This window comes from Chamaea fasciata, unplaced genomic scaffold (assembly GCF_029207755.1).
Source record: "Chamaea fasciata isolate MVZ Bird 193981 ecotype frontalis unplaced genomic scaffold, bChaFas1.0.hap1 SCAF_1, whole genome shotgun sequence".
NCBI classification, from domain to species: domain Eukaryota; kingdom Metazoa; phylum Chordata; class Aves; order Passeriformes; family Sylviidae; genus Chamaea; species Chamaea fasciata.
Window position 1 is genome coordinate 147,349,804 of NW_027094086.1, and position 19,725 is coordinate 147,369,528.

The 19,725-nt window shown below is 48.2% G+C and overlaps 2 protein-coding genes across 2 annotated transcripts in view; both read left to right on the forward strand.

Moving 5' to 3' along the window:
- RHEB (Ras homolog, mTORC1 binding) overlaps positions 1-2,237 on the forward strand; it is a 39,047-nt gene extending 36,810 nt beyond the window's left edge. Inside the window, exon 8 of the mRNA XM_066201209.1 lies at positions 1,201-2,237. Coding sequence (XP_066057306.1) covers positions 1,201-1,293 — 93 coding nt within the window. The 3' untranslated portion in view covers positions 1,294-2,237. The remainder of the gene's footprint in view (positions 1-1,200) is intronic.
- A 7,227-nt stretch (positions 2,238-9,464) lies between these two features.
- Positions 9,465-17,089, forward strand: CRYGN (crystallin gamma N). Its single transcript, XM_066195617.1, has 3 exons — positions 9,465-9,994; positions 11,738-11,883; positions 16,872-17,089. Exons 1-3 carry the CDS (start codon positions 9,686-9,688, stop codon positions 17,005-17,007), a joined length of 591 nt encoding a protein of 196 aa, XP_066051714.1. The 5' UTR covers positions 9,465-9,685; the 3' UTR covers positions 17,008-17,089.
- The last annotated feature ends 2,636 nt before the right edge of the window (positions 17,090-19,725 follow it).

The following is a 19,725-nucleotide window of genomic DNA, read 5'->3' on the forward strand; positions in this document are numbered from 1 at the left end:
TTTTGATTAAGGGAAACTCTTCATTAGTGGAAGCAGCTTGATAGCAACTGCAGTCCGGGCCGTGGTTCTCCTAAAGTCTTAATTTGCTCAGGAAATGTGTTGTATCATTACTGAACTAATGAGCTACTTCTGTCAGGTTCTTTTGGGATTGCAGGAAACTCCGTTATAGGGAGGAATACCCTATTTTCCAGCTGGTGAAGTACTGTATATAGTTCCAGAGATCATACTGTGCACAAACAGTATAAATGTGGGAAACTTTAACATTAAGTCTAATCTTGTTAAGATTGCTATGGGACTTCAGTCAATGAGATTAATTTGGAAGTGATCCAGTCAAGAATTATGTCTTGTGGAGGTGGAAAAATATCTGTTAAATCAGAATTGTAGCCATAAATCACAGGGTGCTCTTCAGCCTGCTGATTAAACCAACAAAACCCCCTTTTTAGCCTCTTTCTAGCATGACTGCTTTTTGTATTCCAAGCACTTTCCTGTGCTTGGAATTCCTGAAGTGGATGGCCAGAGGTTAGATCAAATGGCGGTCTGCAGTGGTCAGGAAACCATTTTCAAGCTGAGGATTCACACATTGAAGCTCTAGTCATGCAGTTCAGGCTATTTAAAATGTAACCCCTTTTCTCTCAGGCGGGCCTTATCAAAGGATGTTGCTTAATATCAGTGATCGTTCAGCTTGTGCTTTCCACTCGTGCCCTTGCACTGTGTCTAATAGTGATCTTGCTAATAGGGACAATGAGAAAATCAAGAGCAGTAAAGTCACCCCTCATACTGAGCTGTGCAAAGTCAGTGCTGAGAGCTGAAAAATCTGCTGTCTTCTGTAATTACTCATTATCTTAAAGATTACTGAGAGCAAACGGATTGGTTTATTCTCTGGAGCAGCACAGCATCCAAACCTGTGCTATCAGTCACTGAGGGCAGGCTCACCATGCAAAATAAGGTGATTACAGTTATTAGCTCTGTTGTGAATCTGGCTCGGTTTGTGCCTGCCCTCCCTGCCGAGGATTGCTGTGGATGAGGGTTTGCACTTCCCTTTGAAACTATAAGGACTGTTTGCCCTCCTCACTTTCGGAAAAAGCATTGGATGTGGGTTTATCTGCTGATGTAGTTGGTAAAACTGCTAACGATTTTTTAGTTATTTCAGTAAGTGGGCAGTCCCGCCTTCCCTCCTAATGGTGTGCTCTCTCTTTGCAGACTGCCGTTGATGTTTTTAAGAGGATAATTTTGGAGGCAGAAAAAATCGATGGGGCAGCTTCACAAGGGAAGTCTTCATGCTCAGTAATGTAATTCCACTGCGGAACCTGAAAACACTGGGAATACATTCTACCTGAAGAAGCAAAACTGCCCATTATCTTTAAGGATAAACTATGCTTCTTTTTTTTTTTTTTTTTTCCTTTTTTTTAAATTTTTTTTTTTCTTCTGTTAACCTGAAAGATAAACAGTTGGTTTGGAGCCTTTCCCTTCAGATTATGTTAAACTCTGACTCCTGTGCAAATGGCTTCACTTCCATTTTCAAATTTTAAGCAATCATATTTTCAATTTATATATTGTATTTCTTAATATTATGACCAAGAATTTTACTGGCATTAATTTTTCAGTGTAGTTTGTTGGTTAGAATAATCATCAAAATGATGCATATTGTTACACTACTATTAACTAGGCTTGGATATCAGTGTTTCTTTGTGTTAAATGTATACTTGTAAATAAAATAGCTGCAAACCTTAAATGTTCTGTTTATAATTTTTCGTTGATTACTCCATATCAACTTTTTTTTTTTTTTTTTTTTTTTTTTTTTTTTTTTTTTTTTTTTGTGAAAAATGTTCACCTGCTGACCTTAAGAGAAGGCGTGAGATCCTTGGAGCCAATGGATTGTTTGACTATTGCTCGGGAAGTTGTTTGCGAGTGATCCCAAACGTTTTTGCTACTGGAACTCCAGGCTGGCCAAGCAGCTCTGCTTTGCTTTGTGCCCGGTCACGGGAAGGAGAGACAAGTGCCAGCTTTATTTGGAAGGGAAGTCCTGGGTTTCAGTCAGAACCTGCTCTGTGTTTTTCCTCTGTAACCGTTGAGTAAAGGGTGCGCAGAGCCGCCCCGAGTTCCTGCGCTACGGACTGTTCACGCGGACTTGTGACTGGGAGTGCTGTCAGGATGGAGTGGATTTATCCAGGTCACAAGCGTAGACTTGTTAAGAGAACAAAAATGTCATTTAAAATAAATTGCACGTCCTGAACAAATTGGTGTGGGCTGTTTGTCATGAATTCCTGTGCTCCTGGTAGAGGTGAGCGGCCTCCTGCTGTTTGGCCATGCACAGTTCTGGGTTCCTGCATAGTTTTCCCTGACCACCTCCAAGCTTTTCCTTGGCTTTTGGAGTGGAAGCTTAGCAAGTCGTAATCTCTCAAGTCTAGAAACAAACTACTTACAACTATATATTTTAAAAATTTGCAGTTGACCTACTTTGTATTGAAAAGCAGAACAAAACCTAAAACAGTAAAAACAAACAAGGCTGACTTGGGGAACAGCTAATTAAATTAAGTGTTTTGCCTGCATTTTTGTGTTCATTTGAAAACTTAATTTCTGACAGGAGAACATAGGAAGGGAAAGTTAGAGTGTTTTTGCAACCAAAATTAGCTTTTACCTTCCAATCTGTGCTAAAAGATACAAATGAAGCATTTAATTCCTTTATTTGCTTTGTGCAGTTGTTCTCTCATATGATACAAAAAGTGGTCTAAACCTCTCAACAGTGTACGTAGGGAAGCTTGGTATTTGCTTTGGTCATCGTGAGAGTAACTGGTAAAAAAAAAAAAAACAAAAACAAAAAACAAACACCTTTTTTCTTCACTTAGGATATTTTCCAATGTTTCTGAAAACCCGTTTTCCGTGAATTCTCACGCCTTGTGCCAAGCACAGGTTGAGTAGCTGGATGCTTGTTGTGCATGATGGATTGCTGGAGTTCAGCAGAGAGCTCGTTCAGGAAGATGAGTCCATGCTTTGATTTTGGAGCCAGACTGAGCCGGGGCTGTTTCCTGCCCAAGAACCTGCAGCACTGGAGCAGGGGTCACTTGGCTGGCAGTGGAATGGCTGAGGATGCAGAGCATGGCCTGGGGAGCGCAGCACCTCAGGGGTGTGTCAGTTCAGTGTGATCCTTCAGTGATGCCCAGGATCGATGAGCTGTTGCATGACCCGAGGCTGTGGTATTGCATCACGGACACAACGTGTGTTCTGTGTCACAGGCTGGAAATTCTGGAGTAATGCAAACCCCTGTGACCACATCTGCTCCATTTTTTTGTCAAACTCTGGCTGCAGGTGTACTGGCATCAGTCTAACCCCCATAACAGCTGCTGCATTGCTTCTCGAGGTGTGCCAGCTGCTAAGAGTTTTAATGGACATGCATGAGAGTGTGTGCAGTTCAGCAGTCTGGGATGACTGAGGTCCTGCCTTCCAGAGGAGAGGCTTTCCAGAAGGGCTTAAAGGCAAGTGCAGATTCTCTGGATGATTTGTGGTGGGAGTCCTTGAGACTTGGATGGGATATTTCACAAGGCCATATAGTGCTAGAACAAGTGGCAATGGCTTCAAACTGCAAGAGAGTAGGTTTAGAATAATTAATAGGAAGAAATTCTTAAGGGCAGTGATACACTGGAAGTTTATCCAGAGTTTGTGGATGCTCCACAAAGCCAGGTTGGACAGGGCTCTAAGCAACCTGGTCTAGCCAAAAGTGACCCTGCCCATGGCAGGGAGGTTGGAATTGGGTGGGCTTTTGGGTCCCTTCCAGCCCAAACAATTAATGTACTCAGCACTGAGAGATGTGTACTGCTCTTGCATTTTCTATAATAGCTCAAGTATTGAGCTCATCCACATATGTTGTTCCCTTCTTCCTCTTTCTGCTTCATCCAGTAAAAAATGGAAATCATTCCACTCATCCAAGCCTTTCACTGCTAATAAGATCTAAAGACCAGCCATGTGCAATAGTCTTGCAGTTCTGCTGAAAGGTGTAGTCAAGCGTGATCAGTGAATTCCTCCTCATCCTTGGCTGGGCAGAGACTTCATTTGGCTTCTCAGGGTGGCACCTTCAGCAGCTGGAGTTTAACAGGGGCTGGGGCAGCCTTGTGCTTCCTTGTACTGAGCTGCCACAAGTTGGGTTCTTCACCCTGAGAGCCCTGAACAGGGGGGTGGACAATTGTGGAAGTCCTGTTATGTACAGAAAAATACTGCTTTGTAGCAAACTGCTCCTTTCCTGGAGTTGATGAATTTATACAGCCTTGTATAAGTTCTCTGATCCAGACTAGGAAAAGAATTATGTAGACTTAATAACCTTATTCTTAAGGGATGATCATTTGCAAAGGTGAAAGTGCAAAGATCCTTTTCCTGTTGAGGAAATGGGCAAAATTTCTTCACTGTGGGGTTGAGCACAATTCACCAGTTTCCCACCATGGACATACTCAAAAGCCACTTGGACATGGTCCCAAGCAACCAGCTCTGCGTGACCCTGCTTGAACAGGGGTTGGGCCAGGTGTCCTCCAGGGGTCCCTGCTGACCCCAGCCATTCTGCGGTTATGTGAAGATTAACTACTCCAATAATGTTAAGTTCTTACTGACTTGTGTGGATTTACAGTGCCCTGGTTTGGAAGTGACTCTTGCCTCGCTTGTGCCCCTGTCCACCTCCTCCCTTTGTTGTGTGAATAATCCTGGAGCTGCCCATCTCCCAGCCTGCTGTGCCTGGAAATGCTGACGATGAGTAAGGCAGTGGGGCAGGTGAGCTCAGCAGGGGCAGGATGGACTGCAGGTGCTGAATGGATAGATGAGCCTTCTTTGTCTTGTTGTGTCCATGCCTAAGGCAGTTTGTCCCTGCCTGGTTAACTCTGTGACAGGGAACGTGAGGTGTCAGCTCTGCGTCTGTGGAGCCTTCTTTGTAATGCTTCTTCCCAGCTTCTCTAAAGGGTTGGTGAGTCCATGCTGGAGAAGGAAAAAGCTGGAAAAGTGTTTTCCTTGTTCCTGTGTGTCTTGCAGTAGCCATGCTCTGGTGTCTGGACGAAGTGCAGATGTCCCAGCTGCTGTGCGAGCACGGTGCAGGTGGTGATGATGTGCCCAGGCTTGCTGGGCCTAACCTGCTAATTAACACTGCTGAGCCTCTCCAGAAGGAGAAATCAACAGCTTCTAATTAGCCCTTATGTAATCAGGACTGCTCATCTTCGGAGCGTTTTGCTAATACTGACTCATCTTCACAACTTCATCTAATAAGGTCAAAGGGGGAGTGATAACCTTTGCACAGATCCCTTCAACTATTGTGAGTACGCAGAAGTGTAGCTAAACTGGTCTGGGTGATGGGTGTTCTGATCCAGCTTTTCCTTGGATATCCTCTTTCCCTACTGGAACTTTTACTTTTTTGAAATAAAGTGAAAACTATCACACACCCCACCCCCCCCCCACCCCCCCAGGCTTTCTGACGCTTTCCAAAATGACGTCCAAGTCAGATGCTGAGGTGTGTCATGATCCCTGGACAGAATATTTGAAAACAAGACTGTAATTGGCTAAACCTGACCAGCAGGTCCCCTCTCCAAGGTGAGGAGCTTTTTTTCCTAGCTGGAACCTGGCCAGATCCATCATTTTGTGACTGGGTTTGCTGAGTGAGGGTTTTTGGAGTCCTTACCCCACATGGGTGACGCGAGGTGTTGCTGGCATGGGATGGGTGGTGGGTCAGAGTGTGGGATGGTCACCCTTGGTAGAGATATTCCAGAGGTTTTTCTGTTGTAGTGCATCCATGCTGAAGGCAGCACATTGAACCCCAAACCACTGCCTGGCAGCTGATCCCCATTTCCAGCAACAGGTGACGTATTCTGCCAGTGAGGGTGTGGGTTGAGTGTTTTGCAGAGATGTTCTGCAGTCGGTGTACCCAGTCCCCCTGGCAGCTCTGGGAGGCAGCACATGGTGCACTCAGTCTCATGAGGGAGTGGGTTAATCACCAGCAGAAACCGGTACTTTTGGCAGCTGGTCTGAGGTGGGCCAGGTCTTCAACAAGGAACATGTATTTCACACAGAAACTCTCCCTTGGGTCATGAGATGGTTTCTCATTCGGGTCTGTCGCTGCTCTGAGGAGGCACACAGGATGTGCTCATCACTCCCAGCAGCAAGACAAAGCAAGGCCCATGGTTGTTTCATAGTTAATGAGCTCAAAGTATCTCACACTGAGGTATGTGAAAAATCCATGAGCTTTTCAAAGCAAGGTGGTGTTTTGAAAGCCCTGAGCTAGGGATTTTCCATGCCAGGTCTTACACTGCTTTGCAAATATTACAGGCTCCTCCAGAAGCTGAAGTGCGGCCCTTTCAGAGGATGTGGAGCAACTCCTTGGCTGCTGCTGCATTAATGGTTATTTGTGTGGGGCTGTAGCAGCTGTAGGAGGTACCTCTGAGCAGGATGCTAATCCTGCTAAACCTCTGACACGGAATATTCCTGTTCACGTAAGTGAGACTACTCCCAAAGATTCACCTCCAGGAGTCACACCCTGCTCAGCTCCCCTGGCTCTGGCCTGGACAATTTGCAGAGACAATTTGTCTCTCACCACTTCACTCCTCAGCCTTGTGGCAGCAAAGGCCAGCAGGGATAGCACAGCCTGGAGCTGCCCTTGTGGACACCAAACCAAATTCCTCCCTCTAAACCAAACCCACAAAAGAATCTCACGAGTTTTGGGGTTTGACTGTTACAGCCAAAAGCTCAAACTTACAAGTTCATTTTCAATGTTTCATCCTTTAGGCAGCCACAGTGGAGGGAAGCTGCCCACGACCCTTTTGCTGTGGGGCTCATGGTCAGATGCACCTGGGCACGAGCAGGAGGCGAGGTCAGCCCCAGCATCACTTGCCTGAAACACTTAGTGGCCACAGGCTCCTCAGGCTGCTCTTTTCTCTCTTCCATTGGCAGCCTTTCCATCTTTGGCAAGGAGTTAAGGGGGTTTGTCCAGGAAATATGATTTGCCATTCTTCCATATTCTTTTCCCCCCGTTTTCCTTTTTTTCTAGAGATGGGTCCTTCCTTATTTCATATCTTTAACGTGGTTTCTCAAGGAAAGGGGGATAAAATTGCCACAGCCTCTTTCCATCTCTCCTGAAATAGCTTTTGAACCTGTTGGACAATTTCTAAGGAATCTGACAGCTGGGCACAAATCTCAGATTCATCAAGCTCTTTCACATTGAATTAAATGTCACAACTTAAGAGAAACAGGAAAATCCCCTCCTGAGACAGAGGAAACCAGGCTTTTGTGGTTCCATGAAAACCTCCCGAGGCAGCATTTGCTTTCCTGGGTGCTTTGGTGCAGTTTGCCATGGATGCCACGGGTCTTCCTCTGCAGGCACCCAACAGCTCATGGCCAGTGCAAAGAGTGTGTGAGCTACGACCCCAGTGGATGGAGAGTTGGGTCCCAATGCCAGTCACGGTGCCACCCCATTGTCCTCGTGCTCCCAGCCATGACTCAGAATCTGAGGGACGCTTCTCCTTCCCTCCTGGGGCGCTGACTGCAAGGCCACGGGGAATGGCTGGGTTTTGGGAACACCGCTAATGTCCCCCATCCTGGCTGCAGCTCTTCCAAGAGGGACTTTTCTGCCTGCTGTTATTTTCCCTGCACCATCTAGTGATTAATTTAACACCTTAAAATTAGCACCAGCATTTCAAAGAGGTTTGGGGCAGGGTTGGGGTTTTTTTTTCCAACCAGATGAGGGTTTTTTCATTGTTCCCTGCCTCACAGCACAACAGATAGGTGTGAACCGTGTTCCTGCAATGCCAGGGCAGGTTTGCCTGCATCAGCTGGAGGATGTGCTTCCTCTCCCAGCACGAAGTGCCACCTCCCTCCTTCCTCCTCCATTGCATCCCAGTCAGCGACATCCTCCGGCTCAGCCTACGTGTGTCTGCACTCGCACTTATTAACTTTCACATCTTAATTGAAATGATGACATCCCTTCTCCTGAAGCAGTCTTTAATCTCCAGATGAAGCGGTGAGCTGAGGCAGCAGAGCAGGGCTGCTGAGCCAGGCCGCTGGCACACGTGAGGATGGGAGGCACCTGCCAGGAAAGGAGGTTTTAGGGTTTGGATTTGAAACGTGCGCCTGATGGTCCAGGGAGAGAGGCAGCAGCAAGGGGAGGTGATGGGAGCCCAGTGGGTGAGGAGGAGGATTCAATGAGCAGGAGCTGTGTGTGAAGTCTCTTCCAGAGCTATTCAAAAGCATAAAACACAAATCTTTTAATGTGGCCCCTTGGTATGTCTTTGCAGGCTGCTCCATGGGCCACCCCCATACATCTGCCTTTACCTCTTCCTAGCCTGGCTCGTTAGTATAAACTGATGGGGTTTATGGGCTGGGAGCTTCCTTTGTTATTTGTCCTGGGAATATGACAGTTAAAATCTCTGGATATTCTTATAACACAGATGAGGACTTTATGGTCCCACATAGCTGCAATGGAAGTTACTTTAATATGGTAACTTTACAGTCCAGAAGTCCCTCTAATCCTGATTTACAGCTGTGAGTCAAGGCTTCAGTGCTGGAAGATCAAAACATGCCTGAGAACGATGCTCGTGAGTAACATCAGTGTGTTTGTGAGCCCAACCTCTGCGCTTTGGAGGGGATCGGGTCCTTGGCTTTTAGAGGTGCCATTTAGATAGGTTCAAAGGTTGGATGAGAAACCATTGGTTTGACAGATGAAGTGCAATATTTGTTGGTCATCAAGGACACCCTCTCTTGGCTGCCACACTGCAATAGGTGGGAAGAAGCTGGGAAAAAAACAAACCTGACACAGAGAAATTATGTGCCCTGCTTAGAGATGTTGCTGTTTCCTCATTTACTTGTTATCTGTTCTGAGGAAAAAGAAGAAGGATGGAAAAAAAGGAAAAATAGGAGAAAACAGAGGGGGGATGGAAACAAGAAACAGAAATAAAGACAACAAAAAGGTCAAAAAAGTAAAAAAAAAAAAAAAAAAAGAAGTCCTCCAAAAAGGAGCAGTAAATGTGCACTGCTAATCAACCAAAGCCCTGCCAAGCAAATCTTTTGTCGGATCATCTGCCCAAAATCAAAAGCCCGGACTCAGCAGGCCCCGTTACCGGCGGTTCTGCCTACGAAGCAGGAAAGCGCAAAGCCCCCGGTTCCCGCGGCTTTGTTAAAAAGCCCTCACGACACCAGCCCCGGCCCGGCCCCTCCCCGGCGGCCCCTATATAGTGGGGTGTCCAATGATCTGTCCATCGCCGTTTGGGGCTGGCTCCCGCTCTTGGTCTTGGATAGCAGCCAGCAGAAAATGTCTCAATACTCAGGAAAAGTAAGTAACGACCCAACCGCTTCCCTTTCAGCCTGGGGCTGGAGAGCCCGAGCATCCTCCGGGTGGAAGGAGCCGATGAGGATAATAGAGCCAGCAGACGTGGCGTGAGCGGTGATCCCGGGAGCAAATTTGGTAGCAGGGATGGGGAGGGTGCGGCAGAAGGAGCTGTGTTTTGGGAGCCGAATTTCCTGTTTAAACATTCCTGCTGGAAGTATGTGTGAGCGAGCACGAGGCGGCGAGAAGTGTCATAAACGCGGGACGCACTGCGTTCCCAGAAAAACAAATGCGCTTCTTAGGAAAAAATGCCAGCGATGCGGTGCTCCTTTTGCTGGAAAGCAACTAAAATAACCCAAACCACCCTGAAACGATGCATCTGCAAGAGATTCCCATCTGCTTGGAATGGGAGTCCGGCCGTGTCCCTGCTCCTCACCACGGGCCCTTTCTCCTCCCTCCCCCCAGATCACTTTCTACGAAGGCAAATGCTTCACGGGCAGGAAGCTGGATGTCTGCGGCAGCTGCAACAGCTTCCAGGACCAAGGTTTCCTCAACCGGGTCAACTCCATCTGTGTCCAGAGTGGAGCCTGGGTCTGCTTCGACCACCCCGACTTCCGAGGGCAGCAGTACATCCTGGAGCATGGCGAGTATCCCGATTTCTACCGCTGGAATGGGCGCAGCGACCACCTGGGCTCCTGCCGGCCCATCGGGATGGTGAGTGGGACGCTGCTGGCATTGCTCTCCCAGCCGGAGCACCCTTGGGTTTAGTTTTATCCTGGTCACAGGAGCCCCGTGAGGAAGTGCCATAAAAAATTTGTGCTCTATAGAAACAGGGTGTCCCACTGAGCAGGAGAGAGTTTCCTGGGTGGGTTTGTCCCTGTCCAGAGCAGTCCGTGCAGGCCACAAAGCCGAGACAGTTTCCAGTGTCCCCAGACAGGAGGAAGACACATCTTCTTCCTCTCACGGTGAAACGCAGTGCCTTTAACAGGATGAAATATTCCCGTGGTTTTCCAGATGAGATGGCAAGGTCCTGCTGGTACCATGTCCCTTTCCTTTTAATGTAAGCTGCTATGAGATATTCATGGGGGAATTCAGAAGATTTGTTGCCCAAGGCAAGTTTAAGCTGTAGCAGTTCCATCTCCCCATGCACCCAAAGCGGGAGAGAGGGAAGCCTGAGGGCTTTCCAACCAGACCATAGGACTGCTCCTTGCAAATTTGAGTTGAATTCTCTGCTGTTGCAAACCACCCTCTGACCCTGGTAATCCTAAACTAAACACATTATTTTCCCTTCCCCTTATCAAGCTTTTAAAAGCACTGTCCAGAGGAAGGTTTAAATGGGAAGATTAAAATGTAACAAAGAGAAATGAATATGGGTTGGGCCTTTCCATTGATTCTCCTATCACTGAGGGCCTCCGGGGCAATGACGAGCCCAGCTGCAGCTGATGGGATTTCTCACTGGCCCCCAAACTGCTTTTGGCACAGCAGTGGGTCTCTTACAGGTCTGTAACGTCATTCCCAAAGCACCTCCATGATCCGGACGTGGAGAGATGCTCTGGCGCAGGCCCTGGACCCTGGCCAGCACAAGGATGTGCTCCTCCTTTCCTGGCCCAAGATTTTCCCTGTGAGATGCCAGCAAGGGCTTTGAGGCGTTTGTGCAGCGCAGATTCCCGGAGGAATGTTTGCTCAGGCACGGCATCCGCTGGGCTGCTGCCGGCGGCTGCCTGCTGTGGGGTTTGGCATCGCAGCCCGGCCTTCATGTGCACTGACGTTGTTTATTTGGAAAATGCATTTAGGTATTCTTTGAATTTGGCTTAAAAATATCCTTTGAGCTCGCTCTGTGCCACACAGCTCTGCTGCAGGCTGCAGACATCTCCCCAGAGGAGTTTGTGTTGTGTGACCATCAAGGGCTCACGCAGCAACGACGATGCTGGGAAAGTTTCCTTTCCTCCCTCCTGTTTTTATTTTCTTAAAAGAAAGGCACAACACCTCTCACCAGGAACAGCAGCAATGCATGAAACTGGAGGCAATACGAATTAGTTTAGGGGAATAGTTCAGCATCTTTGTACACTCGGGATATGTTTCTTTTTTCCTCTTTGGGTGCACAGAACATTGGGGCTGCAGGTGATGCTGCATTTGGGCTGGAGGGTTTGTGGGCTGGTGGGGGGGGATGCCTGAGCACTGGCACCCCACAATGTGTTTGCACGTGGACAGCAGTGCAGGAAGGTGCAGCCGGGCACAGGGATGAAGGATTTTTGGCTGCTTTCATGGTTGGTGTGCTGGGAGGCAGCACGAGTTTGTGTGTGCTCTGGTTATGCTGGCACCTGTGGGCTTGGATTGCTCTTCACATTCCCCTTCCAAAGCCCCCCTTCTGTCTCCCTCTTTGTCTTATGAAAGCCAGAGAAATAATTTGTTGCGCTTTTTTGGTGTTGCTGTTGACTCCAATCCCTTTGTCCCCAGCATGGCGAGCATTACAGGATCGAAATATTCGAGGGGAGCCATTTTAGGGGTCCCAGCCTGGAGCTGACAGAAGATTGCTCCTTCCTGCAGGGACAGGGCTGGGACAAGACCTGCATCAATGCCCTCAAAGTGTACGGCGACGGCGCGTAAGTAATTCCACGTGTCCTGGCATCAGCCACTGCTGTGCTCCCTCCCCTGGGCGCTGCAGGGGACAGGGGGCTGCAGACACTCCTCCCCCATGGAAAGCCCTGCCAGTGCTGGGAGCACCTGGAGAAAGCCTAGAAGCCTGTTGGTAAAGGTGAATATTGGTGCCTGCCCACTGAGAGCCGCTTCAAAGGGGTGTGACAGCTCCACGAGAAGCCTAAAACCATCTCCTTCCTTCCCGCTTTCCTGCCTGCCTGGCTGCCTTCCACACCTCGTTCAAATCCATGCTGAAGCTCTCAGAGAGGTTGGATGGATGGCTCCAGGTGTTACAGGTCGGCTTTTGCATTCCGAGAGGCTTCACCACACCTTTTCCTATGATGGCAAAATTGAGGCAGCAGCACCTCCCCTCTACTTATTAAATCCTGCCTCTGAAAGAGAGGGCTGACAGCGGTGGTGATGCCCAGACTGAGGCTCAGCCCCACCCTCCTGCCCCTGCAGGTGCTCCTGAAGGCCTGGGCAGTATGTCAGTTTTGCCTTTTCCTTGATGTTTTTATTTTCTCAATGGTGTTGGTCCTTTTTGTGGTTTTTGTTTGTTTTTTTTTTTTCTCTTACTGTCAGACTGTTACCTGTCTGTCTCCCCTTTCCTCTGTCCCACAATTGTATTTTCACTGCAAGCATGCTGGGAGCTGGGGAATGCTGTAACACCTTCCCAGAGCCAAGCAGAGGGTGGCTGCAGGGAGGCACTGGGACAGAGGGAAGCCCCTGCAGAGGAGGGAGCAGATACCTTGTTCTTCACCTGTCCTGGAGTGGGTATTGTGCAGCTCACAGACACCTGGTGTGAGATGCTGGACCCTTTGTGTCCATTTTTTTCTAAGAATAGGGAAAGGTTGCTGCCATCGGAGCTCAAGACACCCTGACAGCAGCGAGTGTCCTGCAGGACCCTTTCTGATCCAGCCAAGGCCTCTCCTCTTCCAAAAATCCAGGCTTATGATTAAGCAATAGCAGTTCATTAAGGAGCAGAGCTACCCACTCCTGATGGGAAGAAATGGCTGGAGCCCACCAGGGACCCTGTTAGTGCTGAGCATTTGAGTACCAACACTACAAAGCCAAGAGGGAGCCTGTGAGTACTCTGGCAAGAGCTTTAGGGCCAATTTACTGCTTGGGTCCCTGTAGCAGAGCCTGGAGCTTGAGAAATTGGGAAGCTGCCCAGAAACTTTCAAGCGCTTGAATTTCTCAGATTGATTTTCCCCCTCCTCTACAAAATATATAAAGGGCACAAAGCTTGCTCTCCCTCACATGGGAGTCTGGATTGTTCATGTTAACATTACAGGACTTCTCAAGGTCTATGAATAGCAAGAAAAAACTGGAAAAAAAATAAAAGCACGGAGAGGAGTGTGGTGAGGAAACTCGCTGAGGTTTGTAGCATTACATTCAGATCCTGGGAAGATCACTGTTGGACATGCTTGGAAAGGTCTGTAAAGGCAATTAAAAGGCAGGACAATGCAGAGGGACCTGCTGTCCCAGGCTGCAGGAGGAGGGAGGGAAGGATGAGATACCACTGCAGAGAGGTGAGAGCAGGCAGAGAAAGGGACCCTACAGCACCACTTTTCTCCTTTGGATGGACCATCCAAACCCAGGTGCTTCCAGAGGTGCTGCAGGTGTAGGTAGTGCTGGAAATAAACTGGCAAAGCTGTTCCAGGACTGATCCTTGGCTGTTTAGGGAGCAGAGGAGATGGGGTCAGTGGAGACAAAGGGAGTTTCAGCCACAGTCTCTCTCTGTGTTTTTCACCCTCAATTCCCACAACGCGACATCTGTTGGATACAGAAATATTTGTTTCCATTTCAAAATCCATGGATGGTGTCATGTGCTGATAAAAAGTCGCTGCCTGCGCTTTGTGGAGGTGGCTGTGCCCGCGGGAAGTGATGATGGATCATCTGGAAACACGGGAATGGAGACAAACGTCGCCCTTTGGCATGGTGCTTGGTGAGCCCGAGGGGCTCCAGCACCTTCCCTCCTGCCCTTCTGGGGTGGGCAGTTGCTACCCTACACACCCGGAAAGGGTGATGGCAAAGCTGTTTAAGCCATGCTGGCAAAGAATTGCTATTTCGGAGCAGTTTTGAGGTGTCACCGCCTCCTCGGAAGCTGTTGCAGGTTTGTGGTGAGTGGCTTCGCCCGTCCCACGGGCAGAGCCATCTCCAGGATCACATATGGTATCATCTGATTTTAGATGAAGATGTGTGGTTCTTGCCCCCCTTTGTGCCTCAGCCACTCCACAGAGGATGGCCTAGAAATAACAATTTAAAAAAGCTGAATTTGTTTTGCGGTCCAGGAGAGAATACCCCAAAAAGAGCTTTTCTACACTACAGTGGAATAACTTGAAAGAACCAGACCAACCATTTATTCTGCTGAAGCATTCATGAGTGTTTGGTAGCTGTTCTGCAGTCAGGTTGTGAAACACAAAGCAGAACAGGTGCCCAAATGCTGCAGCCCAATGAACATCACATATTTCTCAGCAAAGGCAATACCTGCCCATGGCACTGCTCAAGTCCTACATGGAGAATGAATGACTTTGAGCTCCACTGAAAGCCTCCTACTTGGTTCAGGCTGATGCTACAGCATTCCCCTCCTCATTTTTCAGTTTGAGCAGCCAGTTTTGGCTTATGAATTTGAGTTGGTTCCATGAGCATTTTATTCCCATGTCCTCTGGGATTATGCGCTAATGAAACACAGCACTGAGATGTTGGAGGGCTGTGCGCTATGTGCCTGGATCAGCTCTCCCATGCTGGGCTTGAGGACAGGATCATATCTTTTTTTGTTGTTGTTTTCTGGGCTCCTGACTGACTTGATTTCTCCTCTTCCTGATGGTCTCAGTGAACGTAAACTTTAGGCAATAAAGGAAGAGCTAAGTAAGCCATACAGTCCTTCACTCATCACCTTGCACTGCAAACACACTTCTCTCCCATCTTTCTGCTATTCCTTTTATTCCTTTGGGGTTTGGGTTATTTCAGCCTTCCCCAAAGCAGAGGAACAAGCCAGTGGGGGTTCTTATCACCACACCAGGTCACTCAGGCTGCTTCCATCTACACCAAAGCCTGTCCCATTCCCCCCATGTAATGGTGCAGACACATCAACCATGTGTCTAGAAAGAAATCTTTGGAAAGACAGTGACTGTGAGGGGCTGCTCTTCCCCCGGCTCTATTCCCCAGGGTCCGCCTGTTGTTGAAAGATATCCTAGAGCAGAAGAGCTGAAAAGAAAGAGGAGGAAAAATTTTTAAATTGTTGTTAATTAAGCTGAGGACACTCTGTCACTGCACACCGGGATATGTGGCGGGGGTACACCACACTCACAGGCGAGCAATGGGCAGCCTTCCCCTCGTGCTGCAAAGCGAGCATCAAAGGAAAAGGCCGAGGATGACTTTGTAATTCCAGTTTGGATATAAACTGGCTGCAACAAATGCCAGAGAATGAGGCTGTTTGTAGAAACCATGTGTCAGCGATGCCATGCATAGGGCTCTGATACTACAGGATGCTCTTCCACGAAACCAAGGCACAGTATTCCATGCTGGTATCCATGTGCTGCTCCTGCTCCAGCACAGGGATCTGAGGGAAGGGGCCGCCACAGTCCCACGTCATGTCCTCTCAGAAACACAACACAAATATGTCAAGGAACCTGTAAGGTGCCTTGAATAAATACCCTAAACTTTTCTTGTTTTGTTTTTTAAATAATGTCTGTGGGTGGCTGGTTTTCTAAACAACTTTTTTTCCTAAGCCCCCAGCTTTTTGCTTTTGGTTAGACTGATCTGAGTTCACCAGCTGTTGTCTGACCCTTAAAGCCCAGCAGTCTTTGACCCCTCCAGTACTTGAAGAAGTTTCTCCCTGGAAATCCCACATACAGTAAGTCCCAACCCCAGTGTCCCAGCTGAATTCCTGCAATGACAGACCACAGAAGCCAAATGATTTGGAGGATTGTATTTCTGCTTTCCTGTCATTGCTGAGCAAATAGATGAGAAAAGCAGCAGAGATCCTCATAAAGTCTTAAGAAATATGGGGATGAGAGGAAAGAGGCAGCGATGAGCAGCTCATCAATGACAGGGTGGAAACCTGACTGTAAAACTGTCAGAGCAATGGCAAAATGTGTTTAAGAAGCTTGGGAGACTCAAATAGAGGAGAGGGGGGACACTTGTGGTCACAGTAAGATCATGTGAAGTGAAGGGAGCGAAAAGCAGCAAAATTGTCCTTCTTGACCATCTGAATTGCTCCTAACTTGACCTTCAAATGGAGAAAGACCTGTCACAAGCCAGGGTGATGGAGAACGATGTAGCCAAGCCAGGTGAAGAAGTCAGGCATACCAAACTCACCAAAGTTATTGAATGTTGTATCCATTTCACTTTGGAATTTCTCATTCCAAGGGAAAGTTGTCGTTAACTCTGAATGTGGAGATAAAGTAAAGATAACCAAGCCAAGCCCTGCTCTCTGTTGGAAAGCATCAAAGAGGCCATTAAGAATTACTAACAAAGAGAGAAATTACTAAATATGGTTCCCATCATAGCTAATGATCAGTTCAAAGAGGCAGAACATCCATCAAGCATTGCATGTTTCTCCTTAGAGTCCCTAAAAAAGGGGTTTATGCAGGGGATTCATGTCCTTCTTTAGCACTATCAAATGCTATTAAATTGTTTCTGTTGCACATGGTGAAGCTCAGAGAGATCCGTTCCTACAGTAATGTGAAGCAGGGAGCCCTTGGGGCCAGGCTTTATTGCTGGTGTAACCCAAAACACCTTCCAAAGGCCGGGTCCAGTCTGGCTGTGGGTATTTGCCAGGCCACGCTGGGGGGAGCAGGGGGAAGCGCCCACAGTGAACTCCACCAGGAGCATTTCTGTGTGCGGGCTGGGACTGGCATGGTGGTTTGCAGCGGTGCCTGAATGCAGCCCCTCGGAATGGGCACTTGGCAGGAGCACAGGGCTCAGGTGAGCCTCCCTTTGTGCCCAGGTGGGTGCTGTACGAGGAGCCCAACTACCGAGGCCGCATGTACGTGGTGGAGCGCGGCGAGTTCAGCAGCTTCAACGAGTGGCAGGCGCGCAGCGCCAGCGTCCAGTCCATCAGGAGAGTCGTCAACTACTTCTAGCTGAGCTTTCACCCTGCCAGCCATGGCCCGCTGAGACTGAGCATCACCCTCCTCTCCACTCACTGACCCCTGGAATAAATTGTCAAACACCAGCTGTTGGCTCTAAGCACTTTTTTCCCCATAACTAACATGAGTTTAAGAGAGAAGAGGCTTGTGATCTTTCTAAGCTTGATTTACATGCTGCCAATTTGCTTTCTTATTCTGCAGTGGTTTATAAGGAGGATATAGGAGGATGGGCCAGAACTGGTGGTGACAAGCAGATCTAGAAACATGCCTGCCCTTGTGGTTGTGGTCTGACACGTTCCCTCTGCCCTGACCAGGGCCACCATGTGATGGCTCCAGCTGACTCCTGATGCCTGGAGGGGGTCACGTTGATGCACACATGGGTGGGGAGCGCAGGCGCAGAGCCACTGGAGGCCATGTGAGGACACACGTGAGGATCATAGCAGGAGCTGAGCGAATTGTGGGGTCTGTCTGGCCATGACATGCTGGTCTTGATAAAAAGGTGAAAGCAACCATTCATCCTGAGCTACTTTAGCTTTAGATCAGTACACATTAAAAAGATATACTAAAAAAATCCCCAAGCCTGAAGGCACAAAACCTGAGCAACCTTCTCTTTGTTCCCTCAACCCTTCAGATGACAGTGACATTTTAAGGGATCAGCAGAAAAGGAAAACAGCCACTGCACTGCCATTTATTTCACAACCCTCTTCCCATCTTTCTGCCCCTTCAGTGTTCCTAGTCCATTTCAGTTGTTTCAGGATGCCCCTGAACCCCATTTCATGGCTGGCAGTTGGGATGGGAACCACTCTGCCCCTTCAGCTATGGACTGCGGTCCAGTGCAGCCTGGGCACGTCCCCTGGCATGCAGCCCCCGATAGTGGAGTAGCCTCCCTTCTGTAAAATCATAAACTGTGCTCAGCATTAGCTAGGGTGTTTCTGGCTGTTTCAGAAAGGGGTAATTTTATTCTCTTCACTCAGTTACTCTATTAGCTGTTAAGCCTTGGCTGTCTGATAGATCCTGACAGGCGCAGGCACGGTGCCGGCAGAGCTGCAAAGCTCTGTGTTAATCCAGTGGGAAGGTTGCTGATCTAACCCCAGCCCCAGCCCTCTGAAGGGACATGAGTGAGGCTGACAGGTCCCCAGCACACTGAAGCATGAGGCATGTGTGCCTTCAGGGCTGCTCTGCTTTGCAGGTCTCTGATGGGAATCTGCCCTTCCCTGAGCGATGGGGAGGAGCAGAACTGTGCTCTCTGCCAGGGGCTGGTTTGGTCCCGTGCTGCATCCCATCTGACACTGGATCCGCCTGCCATTCCACCAACTCACACTAATCCACCTTCTCATTCATCTTCCACCTGGATCTTGGCTCCCTGTGGCTCTCTACTAGTGCCAGGACTGGGGTGACTGATAACAACTGGGCCTATGTGAGGACACGTGCTGTTCCCGTGATGAAGTGACACCCTTGGTAGAGTTGCATCGATTGAGATTTGCCCCAGCTGCACATACCCTGTATTTATGTTAAGAGGGGATATGGAAATGCAAAACATTTTTCACCTTGTGTATATAACAGCAGTCTGGGTGATGTCTGCCTTAGCAGTGATACAGACAGTCAAGTCCTTTTGTAGACAGCCTGTTGTCTGGATGTATCCTCCATGCAAATCATCACAGAAGCACTTGCAGTTACACCAGCTCAGCTCTGGACTTCAGTGGCCGTGTCCTGGGTGGCTTGTGGTGATGTGGTCCATTAGGGCTGTAAAAATATTTAAGATCTTTAATGGGTTGCAAGGTATTTCTGTGTCAGAGAAGGCAGGGAAATGATTCATTCATTGAGTGGGATGCACAAATGTACAACTCGTGCATCAACTCTTGCGTATTTCATTTTCTTTTAATTAGATGCAGCTTATGAAAGATTTTAGGAGTCCTTCCAGGATTAGTGTTGCTCTTGCCTCATGAAGAATGTAATCGGCTCCTAAGCAAAATGCACTCTATTAAAAGTTAATATTCAGTCATATGCAGCAGTGCTCTCTGTTGTGACCTCCTGGACATTAATCTGTTAAGAAAAACCCCAAAGTGGTCCCTGACAAAGACAAGCATTGAATTGTGATGAGCTTTAAAGAAGGCTTTTCATTCATTTGAAACACATTCAGTATCACGGTGCTGCATGAAGGACAAAGAAACAAAGGCTTTAAAATATACAATAACTGGAGTCCCAGATGCTCCAAGTATTTGGAGGACAAAAGAAAAGAAAATAGAGAACAACCATTCACCCACATTCCCCTGGGAACAACAGCATAAGCCCAGACACCCCCATATCTGGGTTTCTCAACACTTGGTGCACACAGCCGGGGGAGGTGACTGTCCCACTGATGTTGGGGTCAGAGCTGTGACATCACGGATATTCTGCTCTATGGCTCCCAGTGGCCAGTGGTTCAACTGCCCTCTGTGCAGAGCAGTGTTAGAGGGACCCACTGACATCCCTGCCCGTCCCCAGTGGAAGCGTGGGACTGTGCACGTACACACAGCTGTACAGGCTGACTCCAGCATCCAGCCACTGTGTGCAAGCCCACTTCATCTACACACTTCAAACTAATTATTTGTTTATATGCTCCAGTAGATTAATATTTGCTGCTTAAATTGTGGGAGCATACTTAGGATCCCAGTCCTGGACTGAGCCATGCCTTGTGCTAGGAGTTAAAAGTACAAAAAACATGGTCTGGTT

Bases quoted from the DNA above. Each gene is read 5' to 3' on its own strand.
- CRYGN (XM_066195617.1), top strand. From the start codon at position 9,686: ATGGGAGTCCGGCCGTGTCCCTGCTCCTCACCACGGGCCCTTTCTCCT. The intron at 9,995-11,737 runs GTGAGTGGGACG...CTTTGTCCCCAG, and splicing joins CCTGCCGGCCCATCGGGATG to CATGGCGAGCATTACAGGAT. The intron at 11,884-16,871 runs GTAAGTAATTCC...CTTTGTGCCCAG, and splicing joins AAAGTGTACGGCGACGGCGC to GTGGGTGCTGTACGAGGAGC.